General features: G+C 47.1%; 1 protein-coding gene across 1 annotated transcript in view; it reads left to right on the top strand.

The window, feature by feature from the left end:
• Nucleotides 1-18309, top strand: part of LOC144174474 (corticotropin-releasing factor receptor 2-like) — a 309774-nt gene that overhangs the window by 175755 nt on the left and 115710 nt on the right. The window contains exon 2 of the mRNA XM_077703189.1: nucleotides 13311-13466. Within this exon, the coding sequence (XP_077559315.1) occupies nucleotides 13311-13466 (156 nt within the window). The remainder of the gene's footprint in view (nucleotides 1-13310; nucleotides 13467-18309) is intronic.

The following is an 18309-nucleotide window of genomic DNA, read 5'->3' on the forward strand; positions in this document are numbered from 1 at the left end:
GTTTCGACTCAAATATCGCTTAGGTGCATTGCATCGCTTACAGCTAATGTCCTAGACAGTGAGTGCAATGTTATCTTCTATACGGCGTTTAAAAAGTCTTCTGCCTTTACAGCAGCAAGGCTAACTACCTTTGTGCATGAATATTGCAATATTTGCGCGTCATTGAGCAAGCAACCATAATAATATTGCATGCTCTTTGGCAATCCCCTTGGGAGTGAGAAAAAGCAGAACAAATTTAAAAGAAAAACAGTTTCTTTGAGTGGCCGGAGAAAACAAGTACAATATCATTTTTTGTTTCATTCAAACATAGCCTACAACCCTCATGGATTACCTACACCTCCATTTTCGTCTTGGGGGCTTCTACAGACAAAAAAAGACTCTTGCGTATTATTTGAGCGGCACACTGTGAACGCAAACCTGCTCAGTGTTCCCGAACTTCACTTGCAAAACATGAAATATTTATTAATATCTTTCCTTATCAAAGTTCGTACTGTGTTTGCGGAAGCATACATCCTAACCGGCCGGCTTATTTCGCAACCTCGCACAAAGTGCGGATTTCACCCATGGTAATCCAATCGCGGTGCGCAGTGACAAGGTACATAAATTATGTTACTGACGGGGGGAGGCGGCAACGAAAGCCACTGGAAAACTTTGGTTCTCTAACGGATCAACTCTAAGTTACAGAGCCGTTAACAACTTTTGACGCCTGGAGAAGGGGAAACAAAGTAAAACACTAGGAATGTAGGAAGTACAAAGTAGAACTAGAAATCAGAACAAGTAGAGCGCAAGCACTTCGAGGGTCAACCGGAAAAAATCTTTGTGCTCTAAGAGACAGAGAGAGAGAGAGAGAGAGAGAGAGAGAGAGAGAGAGAGAGAGAGAGAGAGAGAGAGAGAGAGAGAGAGAGAGAGAGAGAGAGAGGGGGGGGGAGAACGAATTTATTTGGTGCATTGATAAAAAGATCAACTGAAAGTAGTTGCCTGTGAGCGTACTCTAAAGCCTAGCACAGCATTGCACAGCCAACGAATGACGCATACCCGCAAAGGTTTGTACAGCGTCTAAGTTAACGATTTCTTCGAGACAAGTCCAATCAATCAAATAATTTATTCCATCGATCGAGCGATAGGTCAATCAATCAATCAATCAATCAGCTCATTGTGGAGCCGAACATTCCTATTGACGTGAAGGTTGAGACTGGTTTCCGCGTTTGTTTCCGGTTCATCAGGTTTCTGTTATTTATTTATTTATTTATTTATTTATTTATTTATTTATTTATTTATTTATTTATTTATTTATTTATATTTATCAATCCGTAAGTACCAACTGCATGCTTCCACCTGGTGAAGTTTCGCTGAATCTCACCTGCTTCAGAGTTAACCGCAACAGACAATAAATGTCGGATTAAAACAAAATAAGCAGGGATCTCGGGGAATTTCTCTAGCGGACGCTAGCGAATATGGCAAACCACCCCTGCGTGTTTTTAGTTGGACTAGACTGAATCATGGTCAATCGAACGTTTGAATCGAATTAGGCAGAAGAAAACTTTTGCTTACGGCTTACTCTCCGCGCTTAAAATTCGTTCTCGTGGTAAGAACCCAGAGCATTATGTTTTCCGTCTTAATGATTTCGTAAAGAGGACCCACAAAAAAAATCGGGTTCAAGAGTGTCGAATCAAGCGGATTGTGTCAGTTAGTTCTCTTTGTATCTCTTTCGTTAGAAAAGTGTGCAGTGAGGTCTCGTTCACTCATTACTACTGGCGCTTTTAACCCCCGTCCTTTCTGTTTGTTTGTTTAGGTAAGAATTAAGCTCACAGTTTTCGTTTTCCTTCCATCAGAACTCAATAATTATGTTGTCGAACTTGGGTGGTTGGAAATGTAAAGTCACAATTTTGGGCTGAACAGACGGGGGTGGGGGAGGGGGGGGGGATTGCACGCACTCTCCAAAAGCTTTCCGTTCGTTGTTGGGGAAGATCATTAACAACTCTGGAGGACTAAGGAAGGCCGCGGAACTTTCGCGGAGGACGTGGTGAAGTCGTCGGGGCGTGACGAGAGACGCGCTCCCGACTGCTTCATTAGTCGGAGACAAAGACTCCTGATAAGTGCTGCGGCGCTCAGGTCCCGCTTTTCGATTTACAGAATTCTAGCTTAAAGGTTCTTAGTTGTCTGGTTTTGTAACAAATTACTGCAACCGTTCTTTTTTTGTTCATTCGTGCTCAATTATAGAACACGGGAGTTCGCCTTGACATGTTGTGGTCTTGGAAAGCGGCGCCGGACGTAGGAACGTTGCATGCGGGAGGGCATACAAAACGGGGATTCCAGAAAAAGAAAGAATATAACGTGACGTAAAACAACTCTGAATCTGCGTTTTTACAGTGGCTTGAGATTACAGGACAGAGTCTCAACAAGAACAGTCGAAACGAGAACTATCCGAGCACCTTAGGAGTCAGCCAATATGTTGTTTGTCATCGAAACAGGGTTTTTCTCATTACTTCTGTAGCAGCTGCATTTGGCGCTGTATTGAAGCTGTAATGGCAGCGGCTGCAGGAGGTTTTCTGTGTTTCCTGCTGAATGGGCGTGCTTTTATTGATATTTATAGTTTAGCTCCTCTAATCAGAGCTCCAGCAATGAGCACAACCTTGGTTTCATTCATTTATTTTGAGTTCGCGTCATCAGAGAGTGTAAACTCATTTGCTGCCATTACACTCCTTAAATTTTCAGAGAGGGGCGCCGTTGACTAACTACTTGTTCAGTCTGACAAAAGCAAGAAATCCTAACCAGCTTCAACTAAGAATAGGCGGATACTAAACCGGCACCGTTATTCCTCGCGAATAACTTTAAGGGGACTCTGCAACATTTCCGCTAAGCGCTTTCAGTCTTTCCTTCACGTCTGGAAGCCCCGCGAAGGCTGCAGTTATCGCCAGCACGGAGCGGCATTGTGCGATATGCTCTTCCCAGCATATCCCTCTTCCGTTTCTCCCGTGTTTCTGCGGATTTCTTTTTAGAGTGTATATCGAATGGGTTCATAGCTGCAACTAAAGAAAAGGTGGCCAATAGACGCTACACCGTTGTAATAAAGTAATTCCAGCGGTCGAAGAACGCCAAGAGAAAAAAAGGGAGAAAAATTTTTTGAGCAAGTTTTCAAGTTATCTAATGAGCATAGAGCAGTAATTTTCGGCTGAAGTACTTTGCGTCACCTTAATGTAAGTGCTGTATGTGTTGGTTCAGTACATTCTGCAAGCGTTTGAGATTTTGAAAGAAGTTGAAAGAAGTGATTTAGGGTCCCTTTAATTCGTTACCGATGCAATAACGGCAAATTCAAGAAAACCCCACGTTGCCTTTTATGCCCTGTGGCATCAGAAGACGCGAGGTTTTCCTTCACAGCATGAATGGGGATGAGCACCCGGTAGTAGAACCCCGTTGATGCGTTACCGGTTCACATACGATTTCTCGGTTACAACGCCCTCAGTTGTGAACACTAAAAATGCCTCATAGCGTTACGGTGTTTCTTCCTCGTCACTACGCTCCTGGATAACACGATTTCCCGCTAAGTACGTTCAATATTTTAAAAATTGTATGCAAATACGACCGGATGATATGTTTTACGGTGAACAAAAACGTGCTGACGTGCGTGCGAACCGAGCCTCAGCGCGCGCGGCGCAATAAGCAGATGCCCACCGGCGGTCGGGCTGCCTGAGTCACCGTGGCAACTTTCCAGCAGTGCTGGGCTTGCCGGAGTCACTTGGTAACGTGGCTTCCTTGAGCCAACGTCACATGTATAACGACGTGCCAACGTGCGAAACGCTAACCTTGGAAAAAATCGTGGCGGGATCCAACCATGAAGCAGCGCCAGCGCTCGCTGGACGAAGCCGTTGAGAAAGATGATGGCGTAGACAGGGAGGAAAAGGTGGCGTCTTCGGCGGCCACATTTTAGAAGTGCGGAGTTACTTACGCGCGGAGGACAATTCCAGTGCGGACAAAAGTGTGCGACATAATTAGAAAAGGAGCTCTTGCTCTCAAAGGGCTGCAGCATGCTCCAGAAGACGTTGACAGACCTGTACATGTGAAAAAGGTCATTAAAGGAACACTGAAGGCAAATAGCAAGTTTGGGCTCAGAAAAAATTTTAAGTGCCCTGGAGCCCTAGAAACGTTTATTTGGCGGAGAAAGGTGTCTTCAGGGCCGAGAAATTAACAATTGAAAAACGCATTTCATTCTTCGTACCCTTTATGACGTTTCGCGTGACGTCAGCAGTTGTCGGAAGCGAGTGAGACCACGGTGTGGTCTAGCAGGAAAACTAAAACCTACCGAGAGAACTATCGCGGCCCAAGGAGCCACTGGTCGAGCACTCGGCGCTTACGACAAAACAACTTACCCGCCCCACACTTCCGTTACCTGCAAACCCTGGTTACCTTCCAGTCTCTGTGCGCCTATCTTGTTGCCGCACGGTACGTAAGATGCTGGTTAACCAATGTGAATGTGCCGCGCGGCCTTTTACTTTACTTACAAAACGTCTAGCGGACAGCGCGACCGCAGCGAGAACGACGACAGGGGCGCTCTTTTGAATTGCATTCTCGTTATGGACAGTCGAGTTTTAGTCACTTAGTGCACACGGCTTAACAACGTGGCGCCATCTGTTAGTTTAACTTGTAACAGCATGCAACACTAGATTTTGTTCGTCGCGATATGGTAACGCTTATCGCACCATCTGTTGAATGTTTTGCGAAGCGAATTGCCTATTAGCTAACCGACCAGAAGTGTTCCTATTGCTTTCTCGAGCGCCCAAACCACTACTAACAAACGCCTTGGCGCCACTATGGAGTAACAGACATGGATTGCATGATACAAATATCATTTTACCTTAGTAGGCACCTTAGTGGAAGCATAGCAGCACACATCACCCTGAATGAAAAGACCCGGTTTGGCGCACACATTTTATTCAACTTCAAGAAAATGAAAAAATGGTTCAAACAAACACATCGTCATGGCATGCGCTTTGAGGTCGAAGCGCGAAATTAACAGGTGATCGACTGCTTCTTGCTCGTCGTAAGGATAGCACTCCCTTCTTGCGATTTACGGGGCCGAATAAGTCCCTTCACTCCGGCGCCAGCTGAGAAGGTTAAAAAAAAAAAAAAAACTCGCGCACACTCTGCATACCCGGTGCGAGGTAGTATCTTGGCTAGTGATAATTCTAAAATAGAAAGCACAGTTCCACCCACACACCCACAGGACCGCTCCATTGAATTTCATCGCGAAGCGAACGCGACCACAACACACACACCTTCGAGTGCCGCCGGCCTGGGTGCAAAACTTCGTTCGGGCAGACAGCGCTACATGAGAGAGCAAACGCTTGTTCTATCAGACGCAAATTACGGCCCACAGAAGAGTGGAACCGTGGAGGGCGGACATGCTAGTTGCCGGCATAAATGTAAACAAGGAGAAAACAGACATGGGACTTCGCCGAACCTGCAATAACCATCGCAACCACTACCGGCGCCACGGCTTGGCAGCTTCAGAATGTCGGCGCGGCTTGAATGATATTTGTACATTTATAATTGTTTATGACGTATGAAAGTTAACGTGAAAGAAAGATTTTATCTGTTTCTTTGAGAGCTTGTGTGCGCGGTTCTCGTTCTGTTTTTCGTCACGTGACTCTTGGCACATTTCCTCAGTCGCCGTTGACGTCATCTCTCCTGGGCGGATGATAGCTTCTTTTTTTATTATCTACGGGAATATTTACGGGAAGATGCTGATCCAGAGACTGGTACACTCGCTTTCGGCGGATGCCAATCTATCTATTACCAACTACAGTTTTGTCTTCAGTGTGCCTTTAAATGCTCACGTTCGTCTATTGATTGCCTTTTTCTTTTACTGCGGCGGATCACAGATTTTCCCGGTTAGTACTTTCCTCCCTGGCGTTATTTTTTTTAAACGTATCAATAAGGTTGCACTGTATTTGTGTAACACTATTATTCATCCGACGAAACACATCCATACACAAGTTCTTTGGCCAGCTGAAGATACCTTGCAGAGGGAAAATTCTTATTTATGGTAGGTGGAATGTAGCTGAAATGTATTAGAAAATATTGGTCATGCAACCAGCACTATGGTGCCAGTCGACAAATATTCCACACGCTCGCGCCGAGAAAATTTTTTCCGCATGATGACCGCGTCACTCTTCAAGCAAAAGGGAAGTATGAGCAGGGGCGTATTTGTGGGTGCGCCCTAGAGGGGCTCAGAAGTTTTTGAAGTGATGTTGATGATATTACAGTATAGGATAACGACGACAATAAGAGCAATAATAAAACTAGTAAACAATAACAATAATACTACAAATTCCATTCATTCTGTTCTGGCTTTCACGTTCAGCCCACTGTGTCACTTCAGTAAACAAAGCAGGATGCAACCATTGTCATTAAAATTATTTAAGGGCGTCTATGCAAGACGGCTGCCACCCCACCCACCCCTTTCCACTCCACTTTCAAATACGCCACTGCGTAAGAGAGGAGTTGGGCAACAAACAAAAATAAAGACAATCCAACCCAGAGTGAAATCGTCCGAAACAGCGGAGCTGAGGGTTGTTTACAAATATTCCGTTTAGCTTCGGCTTATTGCTCGTGCGTAGTGTTTGAGTAGTCTGATCGGCTAATTTTCATATAATTGTTTTCCGTTTAGTTCCAGTAAAACAACAGTTACACGCGTTTCCTGTAGCCATACTCCCATGACAATGTATTGACAGCAGACAGCAAATCTGTAACGCTTGCAACTCCACTGTAAACTAACAAATTATGACAAGTAAATATAAATTTAGTGTAATGGTAGAGACGTCACAGCGGCTAATTGTGGTATAATTTGTTTTGAGATACCTTTTGTAAAAAAAACTCCCACCTCCCCTCGCGGGAACCCTTGTGTAGATGCGACGCATAGGCGGAGCGGCGAAGGGACCGCGTTTTATAGCGCGCATAACGTTGAGGGGACTGCGTAAGCCGGTCCCAGTCGATGACGACGTTGGCGTACTTGTAAAGCGGCGTAGACTCTAGGTGTTTGAGCCAAGCGTGGATGTTGCTTCGCCGGAGAACGGCACACCGGTTATATGCGCAGCGCGCCCGAAGGAGTGGAAACCGCGGAAGAGAGAGTACTGCACATGCGTGAGCCCCAGCGCGTCTGCCGCGGCTATGACGCAACGGGCCGCGGCTATGACGCAACACAATCCAACACAATCCACTTTAATCAAATCCAATCCAATGCAAGCCAAGCCAAGCCAAGCCAAGCCAAGCCAAGCCAAGCCAATCCAAGCCAATCCAAGCCAATCCAATCGAATCCAATCCAATGCCCCTCGCGAGGAGTGTTCGCTATCGGAGAGGAGAGGGGGTGAGCGGCGGAGAGCGCAGCTGGCGCGGCGAGGAGAATGGGGGAGGGGCGGACAACGCCGACGACGACGCCGGAGGGACAAGGCGAGTGAATCAGATGCCATGATCTAATAAAAGGGTTGAGCCGTTTTCTGTAGCCATACTCCCTCCGAAGATGGCCATGCTTCACTGCGTAACATGCGATGTGAGTAAATCAACTTACAGAGACAAAGCTCACATGGACCTTCTTAAAGTCCGCTTCACCTCTAAGCACAAGTGCATTGCTGGAAAAACACTTCTTTCAGGGGCAATTTAGCCCATCTTGTGTCAAATTGTGAAGGCCTTGGGACCTTTTGTAGCGTGAGCTACACTGGCCGAGGTTGAACAGTTTGGCGTGGCTCCCGAAGAGCCGTGCTGCGCATGCATAAGGAGCAGTAACGTCTCACGGCGCCCAGCTGGCGCACCGGAGCCGCCGCCGCCGCGAACAGATTGTATTGGATTGGATTAGATTGGACTGGATTAAATTGGATTGGACTGGATTGGATTGGAAATTGTTTTATCAGCAGAAAGCATGATAATCAGCTAATCCTAGACAACCAGGACACATAAGAATGACCAGCTTAACCTTAGCTCACGCTACGTATATCCTGGCATAGCCGAGCTAGGACACTGCTCATTTATTTTTTTATTTATTATCAGATTTTTTATACTAGAAACCGGCTTTCGCACGGCGCAGAAATCTGCTCCAGAGAGAGAGCGCGACAGGATTTTAGCAGAGACTGCCGCCAAAACCAGCGCCAAAACAGCTCTGCTGTTAAAATTAATGTCCAGCTCTATATTGCAAAGCGACAGCTTTAAATTTTGCCGTAAAAAGCAGGAAAGATAACGGGCACAAAGCCACGAAGGAAACGACACGGCGATAATGACTGAACTTTACATAGGTTATGGATACTGTTTCGAAATATTCCTGTCCGGGGAGCGCAAAACGGTACCAGCAACTAATAGAAACGAACGTTTAACAGCTCCTAAAAGAAACAACCCCAGAACGATGAAGACATCGACCTCACCTCGTGATTGTATCAGGTCTCGTGTACATGATTACAGAATCTTCCTTAAAAAAATAGCACATGGGGCGCCGTGGTACGTTCTGGGTATTTCCGGCCCTTCCTTAAATAGCAGAGATTGCAGCAGCTCCGGCGCACCAAAAATTACGGAGGAACGCGATAAGAATGCGAGGAAACGTATTGACAGTAATGAAGCCGATCGGAGACAGAAAAAGACAAAATAATAATGAAAATCAAATTCTTTGGAAGCACGCCGAGTAAAATTAGCCTGGCGGAAGATTCTGCTTATTGCTTATTGTTTTATCGTGCTGCACTCTGTTCTTTCTATCTTGTTTTCTCTAGCAGGAGCTCCGCAAGCGAAAAATGGCATACTGTCGCTCGTGCTACCGCGCTTGTCCAGTCAAGAAAGCTCTGCCCACACACCCGTGACCTTATAATATCTAGAAGCACATCTTAATGTCAATCAACACAAGTTAGACATTAAGTTCAAATTTTAATATCCCGCAGAATGTATTTTGATTGCTAGTGCGCGCCAATAATCTCCCGGGAAGCAGAGCTTTATTCGTCGAACCCAGCGAGGCATTAAATTTGACGGAATTATCTACGCAATACACATTAATTTAAAAAATACACAATTGGTTTCGGTCATACGAAAAAATGCTTTGCTGTCTTATTGTTGCCTCGAATTTAAACGCAGAAAGGATTTATTTACCTTGTTCGCGTGTAATACGGTCCTGATAAAACAGGTGTGAGTGTTCTGCAACATCAAAGGTTTTGAACGTCTACAGAGAGGATTAATACGTTTAGTGAGTCTGCAGCTTCACAACAAACGTTTGCTGAGCCAACAGACCCACCTACCTGTCTTCACGACTGCCTTCACAGTCTGTTTCGCACAATTCTCATCCAACTACCCGCACGACATCAACTATCTTCTAATTCGTGACTATAGGACGAACAATTTTCGTCGTGCGCTGTTTGCGTTACTGTGAGCATGGAATTTCCGATGGGACACACAGCGCTAAAGTATAATTAACTGATAATTTCCCAGAAGCTACCGAACGAGTACGTCATTTTTATATAGACAAACACCATGGTAGTATGATTGGAATTGGTGAAAGTGCTTCTACACGAAGAATCGTTATAGAAGCTTCTGCTTTAGCTTCTCGACAGTAGTTTTGAACATAACACGAATTTTGAAGCGTACAAGCACTCCCCGCTATAGCTCGATGGTTGAAGCATCCTGTAGCTGAATAGGAGGTCCTGGATTCGATTGCTGGTCGTGGCAGCTACAGTTTGGATATGGGCACATTTGAGAAAACAGTGTTGTTTGCTTTTTATTTAGCCATGTCGCTGCATCTCAGGTGTATGTTATATTGACGTTTGTGGAAGCTTACGGTACCTTGGGGATTTACCCTGTCGTCTAGCACTTGCTCCGCCCCGCGGACTGTCGATAAGTACACCCCCGCGCTACCAACGGCTAGTGTAGTGGTCAGCTTAGTTGATAGAGCACGGCACTAAAGTTGCCGCCGCCGCCGCCGTCTTTGCCATCATCATCGTCGTCGCCGTCATCGTCATTAGCATGCGTACTACAGCTACTCATTTCCGCGCAACCCCATGTTTTATAGTATGCCCAACCGTTTACATCGGTTGATAAATCTCCTTGCCTTCGTATGGCGGACGTCCTTGTGAAGTGCACCAGTGTTAAGTGTGCTGTTGGCCTTTGAGGAAACATTTCTGGAAAGGATAATTATCATTTTGTGTAATGTAATGCCTCTTTTCACGTGGATGGCATCATTTTATTGCAGTAGAGTTATTTTTTCATTCCAGGGTTGTCTTGGGCTTCACGTGTAAGACAAGCTCCCCGTTCAAATAACAATGTTCTGATAAATGCGTTACATTTATACGTATAGCCTTTCACCAGACATATATCTGGGAAACTTTCAGATTGCGGGTACGTATATATTTCAAATGCGTAAAGCCATAGGTGACGGTATTGTTTGTTTTCGCTGTTCAGTAAGACCCTTTTTTTCCTGCAATTAGCTGCATATTTTGAAAAATAGGGCTAGCGTTACTATATTAGCCTTAAGGCATTATTGTCCACTGAAGCTCACGTACGCCACGTGGCAAGCCATAAACGCGCCTTAGCGTTGCGCACGTTACTAATTGACGGGCCAGCGAAATACCCATAGCGTAAACAGCCTTGTATGGCTAACTTAAACGCCCAGAAACCTAACATTTCATACAATCCTCGCTGACGCCTCTGAAAAGAGGTGTTTTCTAGCGCATCGAAACAAGGACACATAAAAAGTATAGGATCCAGCATGGTGTCCTGCATTTTTTTCTTTCTGTTTATTTTGGTTCGGTACGCTGTAAAAGCCCCCGTTATGATCAACCTTACCCAATATCCCACCAAGCTATCCTAATCCCTGACGCACGTACGCTCACGCAATATTAACTCCGGAAAGATCAAATTACCTGCCTTAAAGAGCGAAGTCCGCTATCTCTGCCTTTTCGTTTTGATGTACTTGCTCTTACAAATAAAGAACATTGCACGCAAAAAAAAAAAAAAAAAACAACTAACGAGTGTTGTGTGTTAACGACACCTGTTCGGAACGACATCAGAGCGGAATCGGAGCCGTCACCACTAAATGCTTCCATTGTTATCTGTGTGTATTTACACTCCCAGGGGAAGCAATAAAGCAGTAACTCCCCGAATACACCAGAACACCGCGCTAACAAAACGCGCCAAAGGCTGAGATATAGTCGGGATAACTGGGGAATGCGAGTCACCACGTGAATATCAACGCACAACGTTATGGATTTAGTGGTGACAATCGAACCATCAACTTAAGGACGAGCAAGGCCTTTAATGTATCATCTCCGTCATCCGCGACGTCGCAAAAATCCCACGTGCATGGGGCACGTCACTCTGAAAGGGTAATGACAGTTGCAAACCAGCCCCTGTTAAAGTCCTTTCGCCGGAGCCCCTGCTGTCGTGGCCGGCCGCCCCGCCCCATTCCGTTAAGGGATGCGTTCTCAAATACGATTGAGCCACTTAAACGGGCACTCGCGTAGTGCACAGCTTCTAAGCGGGTGGTTCTACCTACACATCGCTGACGCAATAAGGCGTCGCGCAATTCGATTCTCCGCTCCTTTTACGACGGCAGAGCCGCGTGCCATTATGCTCACCGGTCTCACAAAGACGCAGACATCGCTTCGGAGCGCTAATTGCGACGCATTGGCCACAGGATATGGAAATCGCTAAATGGTGCGTCTCCAGAATAATCGCCTCAGCCGACCACGCTCTAAGAAGAGGGGGGAGAGGGGGAGGGGAGTGAAGAGGGGTGCGCGGAGTGTTCTCGGGTAAGGAGGGACATGAAAGAGCCATTTAGAGGCCGCGCCCAGTGTTCGCAATTAGCCTTCATGGCGTTCGGCACAGACCGCGGGAAACGTCGTACCCGCTGCCCGAATCCCCCTGACGACGGGCATAACGTGCACGCAACCCCAGCTATCCTCCCCTTTCGTGCCCGCGAAAAAGGGAAGCAGCGAGCTTGTTCCCGCGCAAAATTACGCGCGAAAGCGCGTTTCTAACGCGCGCGGGCACCATGGTCAGCGTGGCGAGCGCGAACATCAGCCGTTAAATAGAAGTGCAACAGAGGCAATGTAGATGCCGGCGTGGGGTTTGTTCCCCAGCCTGGAAAGACTTAAATGCGACGTCACGGAGGAGACTCGGGATGCAGTAAAGAAAACCAGCTTCTTCCTGTTATTGCTTGGTCAGCCATGACCGCGCGGGAGGACATGCTCGAGAAGGCTAAGCGCGTGCGAGTTGGAACGCATTTTCTCTGCGGGAAGAAAAAAACGTCTTTTGTGTGTGTGTGTGTTTTTTTTTTAAGAAACGCGAGCCGAGCAGGAGGCGCGAAGTCGAGCGTGAAGTGAGTTGCCCTTAAACATAACTTCAAGTCCCGAACTAGGGAAAATAAAACGAAGAAATTGGACCTGGGCTTGGATTGCGGGCGCCGCGAGAAAGCTTCGGAACAAATTGCGTATCACGTCCTTCGAGGATCATGAATTCGCTCGGGCCCAGTTTGGTGGCTGCGATACTCGTCTAGATAGTCTACCTGAAAGAAGCAACCATGGTTCGCGTCTTTCGACTGTGAGTGTTTTCAGAAACGTGAAAAAGGTCGTATAAATTCCAGAACATGATTTTCTAGCCATGGCCTGAGGCAGATGTAAATGAGAAGCTGACGCTCAAGCGTCATATATTTGTAAAAATTTATCTCGAATTATCAGCACAATCTACAAGGTGTAGAAGCCGGTTTTTTTTTTTGTGTGTGCATGACAGTGGCAAGACCTAAACAGGAGAAAAAAAATTTTGAGTGCCCGATTTGGTTGAAATAGGCGGAAAAGGGACATGTCTGTTCAATAGAGTTGCGGACAGTAAGCTTGGAACACATCGCGTTTTAAAAAAAGTTCTTCTTCTGAAAAGTAATTATCAACAAGAATTACCACATAACGGAAGAAATACACAAGAACCTCGCCAAATAAAATAAGTTGCACATTTACGTATTCTGGATGGCACGCGGGAAAACGATTGTGATATCCGGTGGACGTACATTACAGGCTACGCTGCGTGGGCTTCAATAGCTTCTTGGTCATATCTAACAAATCATGAAATCCGTAGTTCAAGCGTGATGCAGTTTCCATTTTCTTCCGTGGGGTGGCGTATGGCGCCACGTCACTCTGTCTGTCTGTCTGTCTGTCTGTCTGTCTGTCTGTCTGTCTGTCTGTCTGTCTGTCTGTCTGTCTGTCTGTCTGTCTGTCTGTCTGTCTGTCTGTCTGTCTGTCTGTCCATGCGTCCATCCGTTCGTCCGTCCGTCCGACTTAAGTACACTGTTCTCGTTTCAGGATCTCCCTCGTGGAGCTCGGTGCACTGCGATGCTGCGTGGGATACTTTTACGTGCTGGCCACCGGCGCAGGCCGGTACAGTGCTCCGGAAACCATGCGCAGACATCATTAAAACACTGCTCAACTTCTCCATCAAGGACGTGTCTTCGAGTAAAGGTGAGCGTACTCTACTTCTTTTAAAAGTCCCACTATAGGGTATTCCAAGCATCACGACTGTTCGGTTTATTACCACCAAAAGAGCTACGGATTGTTTTCGGCCGGCAAGAAACTGTCATTGGAATCAATCAATCAATCAATCAATCAATCAATCAATCAATCAATCAATCAATCAATCAATCAATCAATCAATCAATCAATCAATCAATCAATCAATCAATCGATCGATCGATCGATCGATCGATCGATCAATCAATCTGCTTATGCGTCCGTCTGTCGTCAGCCAGTCAGACCGACCATCACCTGCTCCTTATGACAGTGTCAGAGACCTTTACCAATGTCTGATAGAGAGGCCAGCGCAGGGATGAAAAACTAGTAAGTCTTTTTTTTACCCAGCGGTTAAGTTAAATGGAAAGAGAGATACAACATGATTTCAAGCCATTCCTGTTCCGTCCATAGAACAACGGTGACCTTGGTGGCTCCAAACGTAAATGGAATGGCGTGACTGAGTAAGGCATTGTTATTGAATTATAATTATGATTATTCGACACTAAAATATTACGTGCTCGAAAATCTAGCATGATAATAGACTTTGTAGCTTTCTTATTTATATTGCGACCCGATCGTGTAAAAAACAGATATAATGCTCTTGACCTCTGCTTTTCAAACATTTGAAATCTACGAGCATCGATGGCAGATGTCTCTCGTTAAACCGACGAGCTTCATCCTCCGTTTCTCGTTTTGACTTCAAACTCAATTTAATGATTTAATGCCTCACGGAAGAATAAAAATTCTCTTTCTGCTGTTATAGACGTCCAGACAACGTTGATTTGTATGACTTTCTTTTTCTGTTTTCATTGCTCAACACTCCAAGACCTTCTGGAATGCGATGTGCAGGTCAGCGGCTCACTGAAATCTCCTAAAGCGCTAAAATTTATTTATTTCCAAGAACAAGCCCAGTTGCTCCAAGCACCCTCTCACTACACCTCCAGGAGGTTTTGTACAATGGTAAAATTAAAGGACCATGCCCACAAAAAGTATAAGATCCCCGGGCTCGATAAATGAGCGGAGGAGGAAAAACACGTTTATTGCTCCCAATGAATATCCAGAAAGGAGCGCGGAATGGCTGTCAATCATCCATGGTGAATGGCGTCCTTAGTCCGGGATGTCATGTCCATCTGCATCTCGAATAGCCCTGGTAACCACGCCACGCTGGTTTTCCAGGACATCACCTGTCAGCAGGACCTAGAACTGCGCCGGTGTCAGTACGATGACTTCTGGTAGTTCCGTGACTCTATGATCCCACACCATGGCGTACAAGGTGTTGGGCGTCCCACAGCTGAAGTTGCAGTGGTAGCTTAAGAGCGTGGGGTGTATATTCGACAGATGTGTGGCGAAGAGCATGGGGTGTATATTCGACAGATGTGTGGCGTGCCGAAATGAGTTTGTCTGCAGTCTCCGGAATTGTGTGGCTTCTTAAGACTTCGGTTAGCTTCGGGTGGGGCGGCGGATATCGTCTTCTTGATAGCCTGTAGTGCTCTAATATGTCTCTGCTGCGCTTGGGGATGGACGGGTGGTTGTCGGCAGAGTGGTGAGTGCCTATGAGGGTTGAAGCCCGGTGTGAGTGGCCTCGGGCTGCGGTATCTGCCGCTTCATTACCCTCTAAGGACTTGTGACCTGGTGTCCAAATTATATAAATGTCCAGTGGAGTTTTCCGTCCTTTTGAAGCCTTATGTAGTAGATCAAGTGCCATCGCTAAAATACGGCCCTTTTCAAAATTACGGCAGGCCGCTTGCGAGTCGGTGATGACGGTCGCCCGGCTTTGCGTATCTGGTACAGTGGTAGTGGCAAGCACGACTGCTGTCTCCTCCACAGAGTCGGTGTCGCCTATATTGAACGTTGCTGATCACAAGTCATCTCCTTTACTGTTTGTCACACTAACCGCGCGTTCCCACTTTGCTCTTGCCGGGTACCTGGCAGCGTCGTCGTAACTTGTCGAGCTCTCCATGCTGTAGGCTTTTCGCAATGCCTTGACCCTGGCTTCCCTTAACCCCTTGTGGTAAACCGGGGGCACGTTGCGTGGGGCGTTTTCAACCATGATGTATTCCCTCAACGCATGCGGGGTGCGTCGTTTTTGGTTTTGGGTTCCTACGCTTGGCTCGTAACAGAGGCGGTTCAAGGTAGCCCGGCCGGTCGGGGTAAGCTTGAGTCGCTCCATTTGGCTGGCCTTATGCGTGTCGGTGAGTTCCTGCTACGTGTTGTGAATTCCTAACGGAAAAAAGTTTCTCTGTGGAGGTCTTGGCTGGTAGTCCCAGTGCTAATTTGTAGATTGGTCGAATTAAAATGTCGATTTTCTTTATTTCAGCGATTTTTAGCCCCACGTCAGGGGTCCCCACGTAAGGGTAGGTGGTTATGCTAATTACCAGGGCCTGTCGCATTCTGATTGTGTCCTCTTCTTTGGACCTGTGTTTTTTGCTTGTTACTCGCCTGATTAGGGGGATTAACTGTGCGATAGTGTTTTGTAGTTTCTGGAGGGTGGGAGCCCCTGCCCCGTCTTTCTGAAAAGTCAGGCCCAATACTCTGAGTGTATCGACCTTTGGGATGGTAGCGCCATGAAGCGTCACCTCCGGGTCGGGGGTCTCGGCGGGGGGTCTACCCCTTGTTCGCTTGTTAAGTATGAGAATGTCAGATTTTCTGGAGCAATAGACAGCCCACATCTTTTCAGATAGGTTTCCGTACACTTAACGGCTTCCTGCAAGGCGTCCTGTTGTATGCCTGCTGGGCCTTTGTTAGTCCAAAAGGTCAGTCACGGTGTCGACGTAGATGGCATGCCTGACACCTGAGATGGCATTTAGCTGGCCAGGTAGGTTCATCATTGATAAATTGAAGCGTAATGGCGAGATGACCGAGCCCGGCGGAGTGCCCTTTGCGGTGACGTCGAATTTGTCGCTCCGTAATTTGCCAACACCGACCGTTGCCGTGCGATGCGAGAGGAAGTCCCTGAAGTAATTATAGGCCTTCTCTCCTCATTGGGTAGTCTTCAGGGTTTCAAGTATGGCCGCGTGCGAGACGTTGTCAAAAGCCCCTTTGACGTCCATGGCGTATGTGGCGCTTGTTTATGACGTGCTTAGGTAGTCGATGACCTTTTCTTTTAGACATAACAGGGTGTCCTGAGTGGACAAGCTCGGGGGGAACCCATACATGGTGTCCGGGAATCCTTTCCGACACTGTGTTGGTTCCTCCATGTGAGATGTCAGTCTGTCTAGCACCATGTGTTCCATTAGTTTGCTCGCGCATTAAGTCAGAGATATCGGCTTTAGGTTGCATATCCCCGAGGTTTTGGAAGCATGGTGACATCTGCGTGTACAGCACGGAAAGAATTGGGAGCCAAAAAACGAAGAAAGAAAAGCAAGACACACAAATCCCTAATGGTTTCGTGTTCAAAACACTTCAGTAGACTTAAATGCCTCGAGGAACGTTTTTGGCATCTAGGATGTCTGGGTGAGCTGACAGTGGCTTTCAAACAAAAGCCTTATCCCCCCGCCTTTCCAAAAACAAGCAACAAAATCTTATGGGGTTTCACTAAGATATTCTTCTCGTGTGATTCTCTGCGAGATGACGTGCACGAATTTGTATGAGTGTGTGTGCGCGTGTGCGTCAATGAGTGTGCGTTACTATGGCTGGCGTACGAATGCGTGTTCACGCCAGTACCAAGTATCAAAACACAGTTTCAAAAGACAGTACCAACCGCATTACCAACAGAATTCGCGCACTCACACATTACTAAGTATTTACGATAAGTGCCAGGATTGTACACCGAGCCGGAGGATGCAACGCTGCCAGCCTAAACGAATTGAGTGCACGTGAATTGCTCCGAGCGAAAAGCACCATCACCGACGCAGGTAATGTCGCGAGGAGCTATCATCACTACGGTGTTCACCATTCCCGCTCTAAGTAAGTTCGATTGTTCTCAGGGACGAATTCGTGTAGGAGAGGACCAATGACATGTACCTGCACTATGCGTACACTCCCATGGACGCCGCGATGGCGCCGCGGTTATGAGCTCTATCTGTGCAAATGGCCCACCGTGTGACGGGGGAAGAAAAAGAAGTTCCGAGCACCCGTGCCAACCTTCCGCACATAAGTACTCCGTTAGGGCTAGAACGTGGCGTTCGTCGGCGAAATAGGACAAAAAAACTACAAAGCTAGTTGGAAAGACGGGCACGTGTCTTATTAGAACATGCTAAGCCGAGACATACCATGATCGGCTCCCGGCGCTGTAGTGCAAGCCCGCATACGCGCAGGCGATGGGCGCTACTTAGCGGTCGTGGGTGGTCTGCGATCGTAAACAACGTTCGAACGAACTGGGCAGCCGCAGACTCCAAGCTCATCTGCGCACAAATGGAGGGAGAGTTGCCAAGAAAGGGTAGCCGGGAGTACGAAAACGCGTCACCTCCGACGCCCGAGAGGCGTCATCGCTTCCTTTCATGCGATGATTTTTCTTTTCTCTGCCAAATACTTGCCGCATAGACCACTCAAGTTTCCCGCTTCTCCATAGATTCGCTTGCAGTAGCTCAGTCGCGGAACGAATCTGTTGTGTGCGGCCAGCTACGGCCTTTGCTAATCTCGTCGCTGGAAACACGGCCGTGTAGAATGACGCGGCGCCAGGAATGACGCGGGAAGAAGATTGGTAACGACCAGGAGTCGCGGCTCTATGGTGCGAACGGACGCTCGGTAGGGTGGGAACCGTCTTATTGGGATATCCAAGCAATGGGCGTGTTGGGCTTCGGGCGACGCTGTTCGCAGAGCCCACATCCCCGGGCCGCGCATTATACGTAACGGG

Source organism: Haemaphysalis longicornis, unplaced genomic scaffold, assembly GCF_048455015.1.
Source record: "Haemaphysalis longicornis isolate Haplotype H1 unplaced genomic scaffold, Haemaphysalis longicornis Haplotype H1 scaffold_3, whole genome shotgun sequence".
Lineage (NCBI taxonomy): Eukaryota > Metazoa > Arthropoda > Arachnida > Ixodida > Ixodidae > Haemaphysalis > Haemaphysalis longicornis.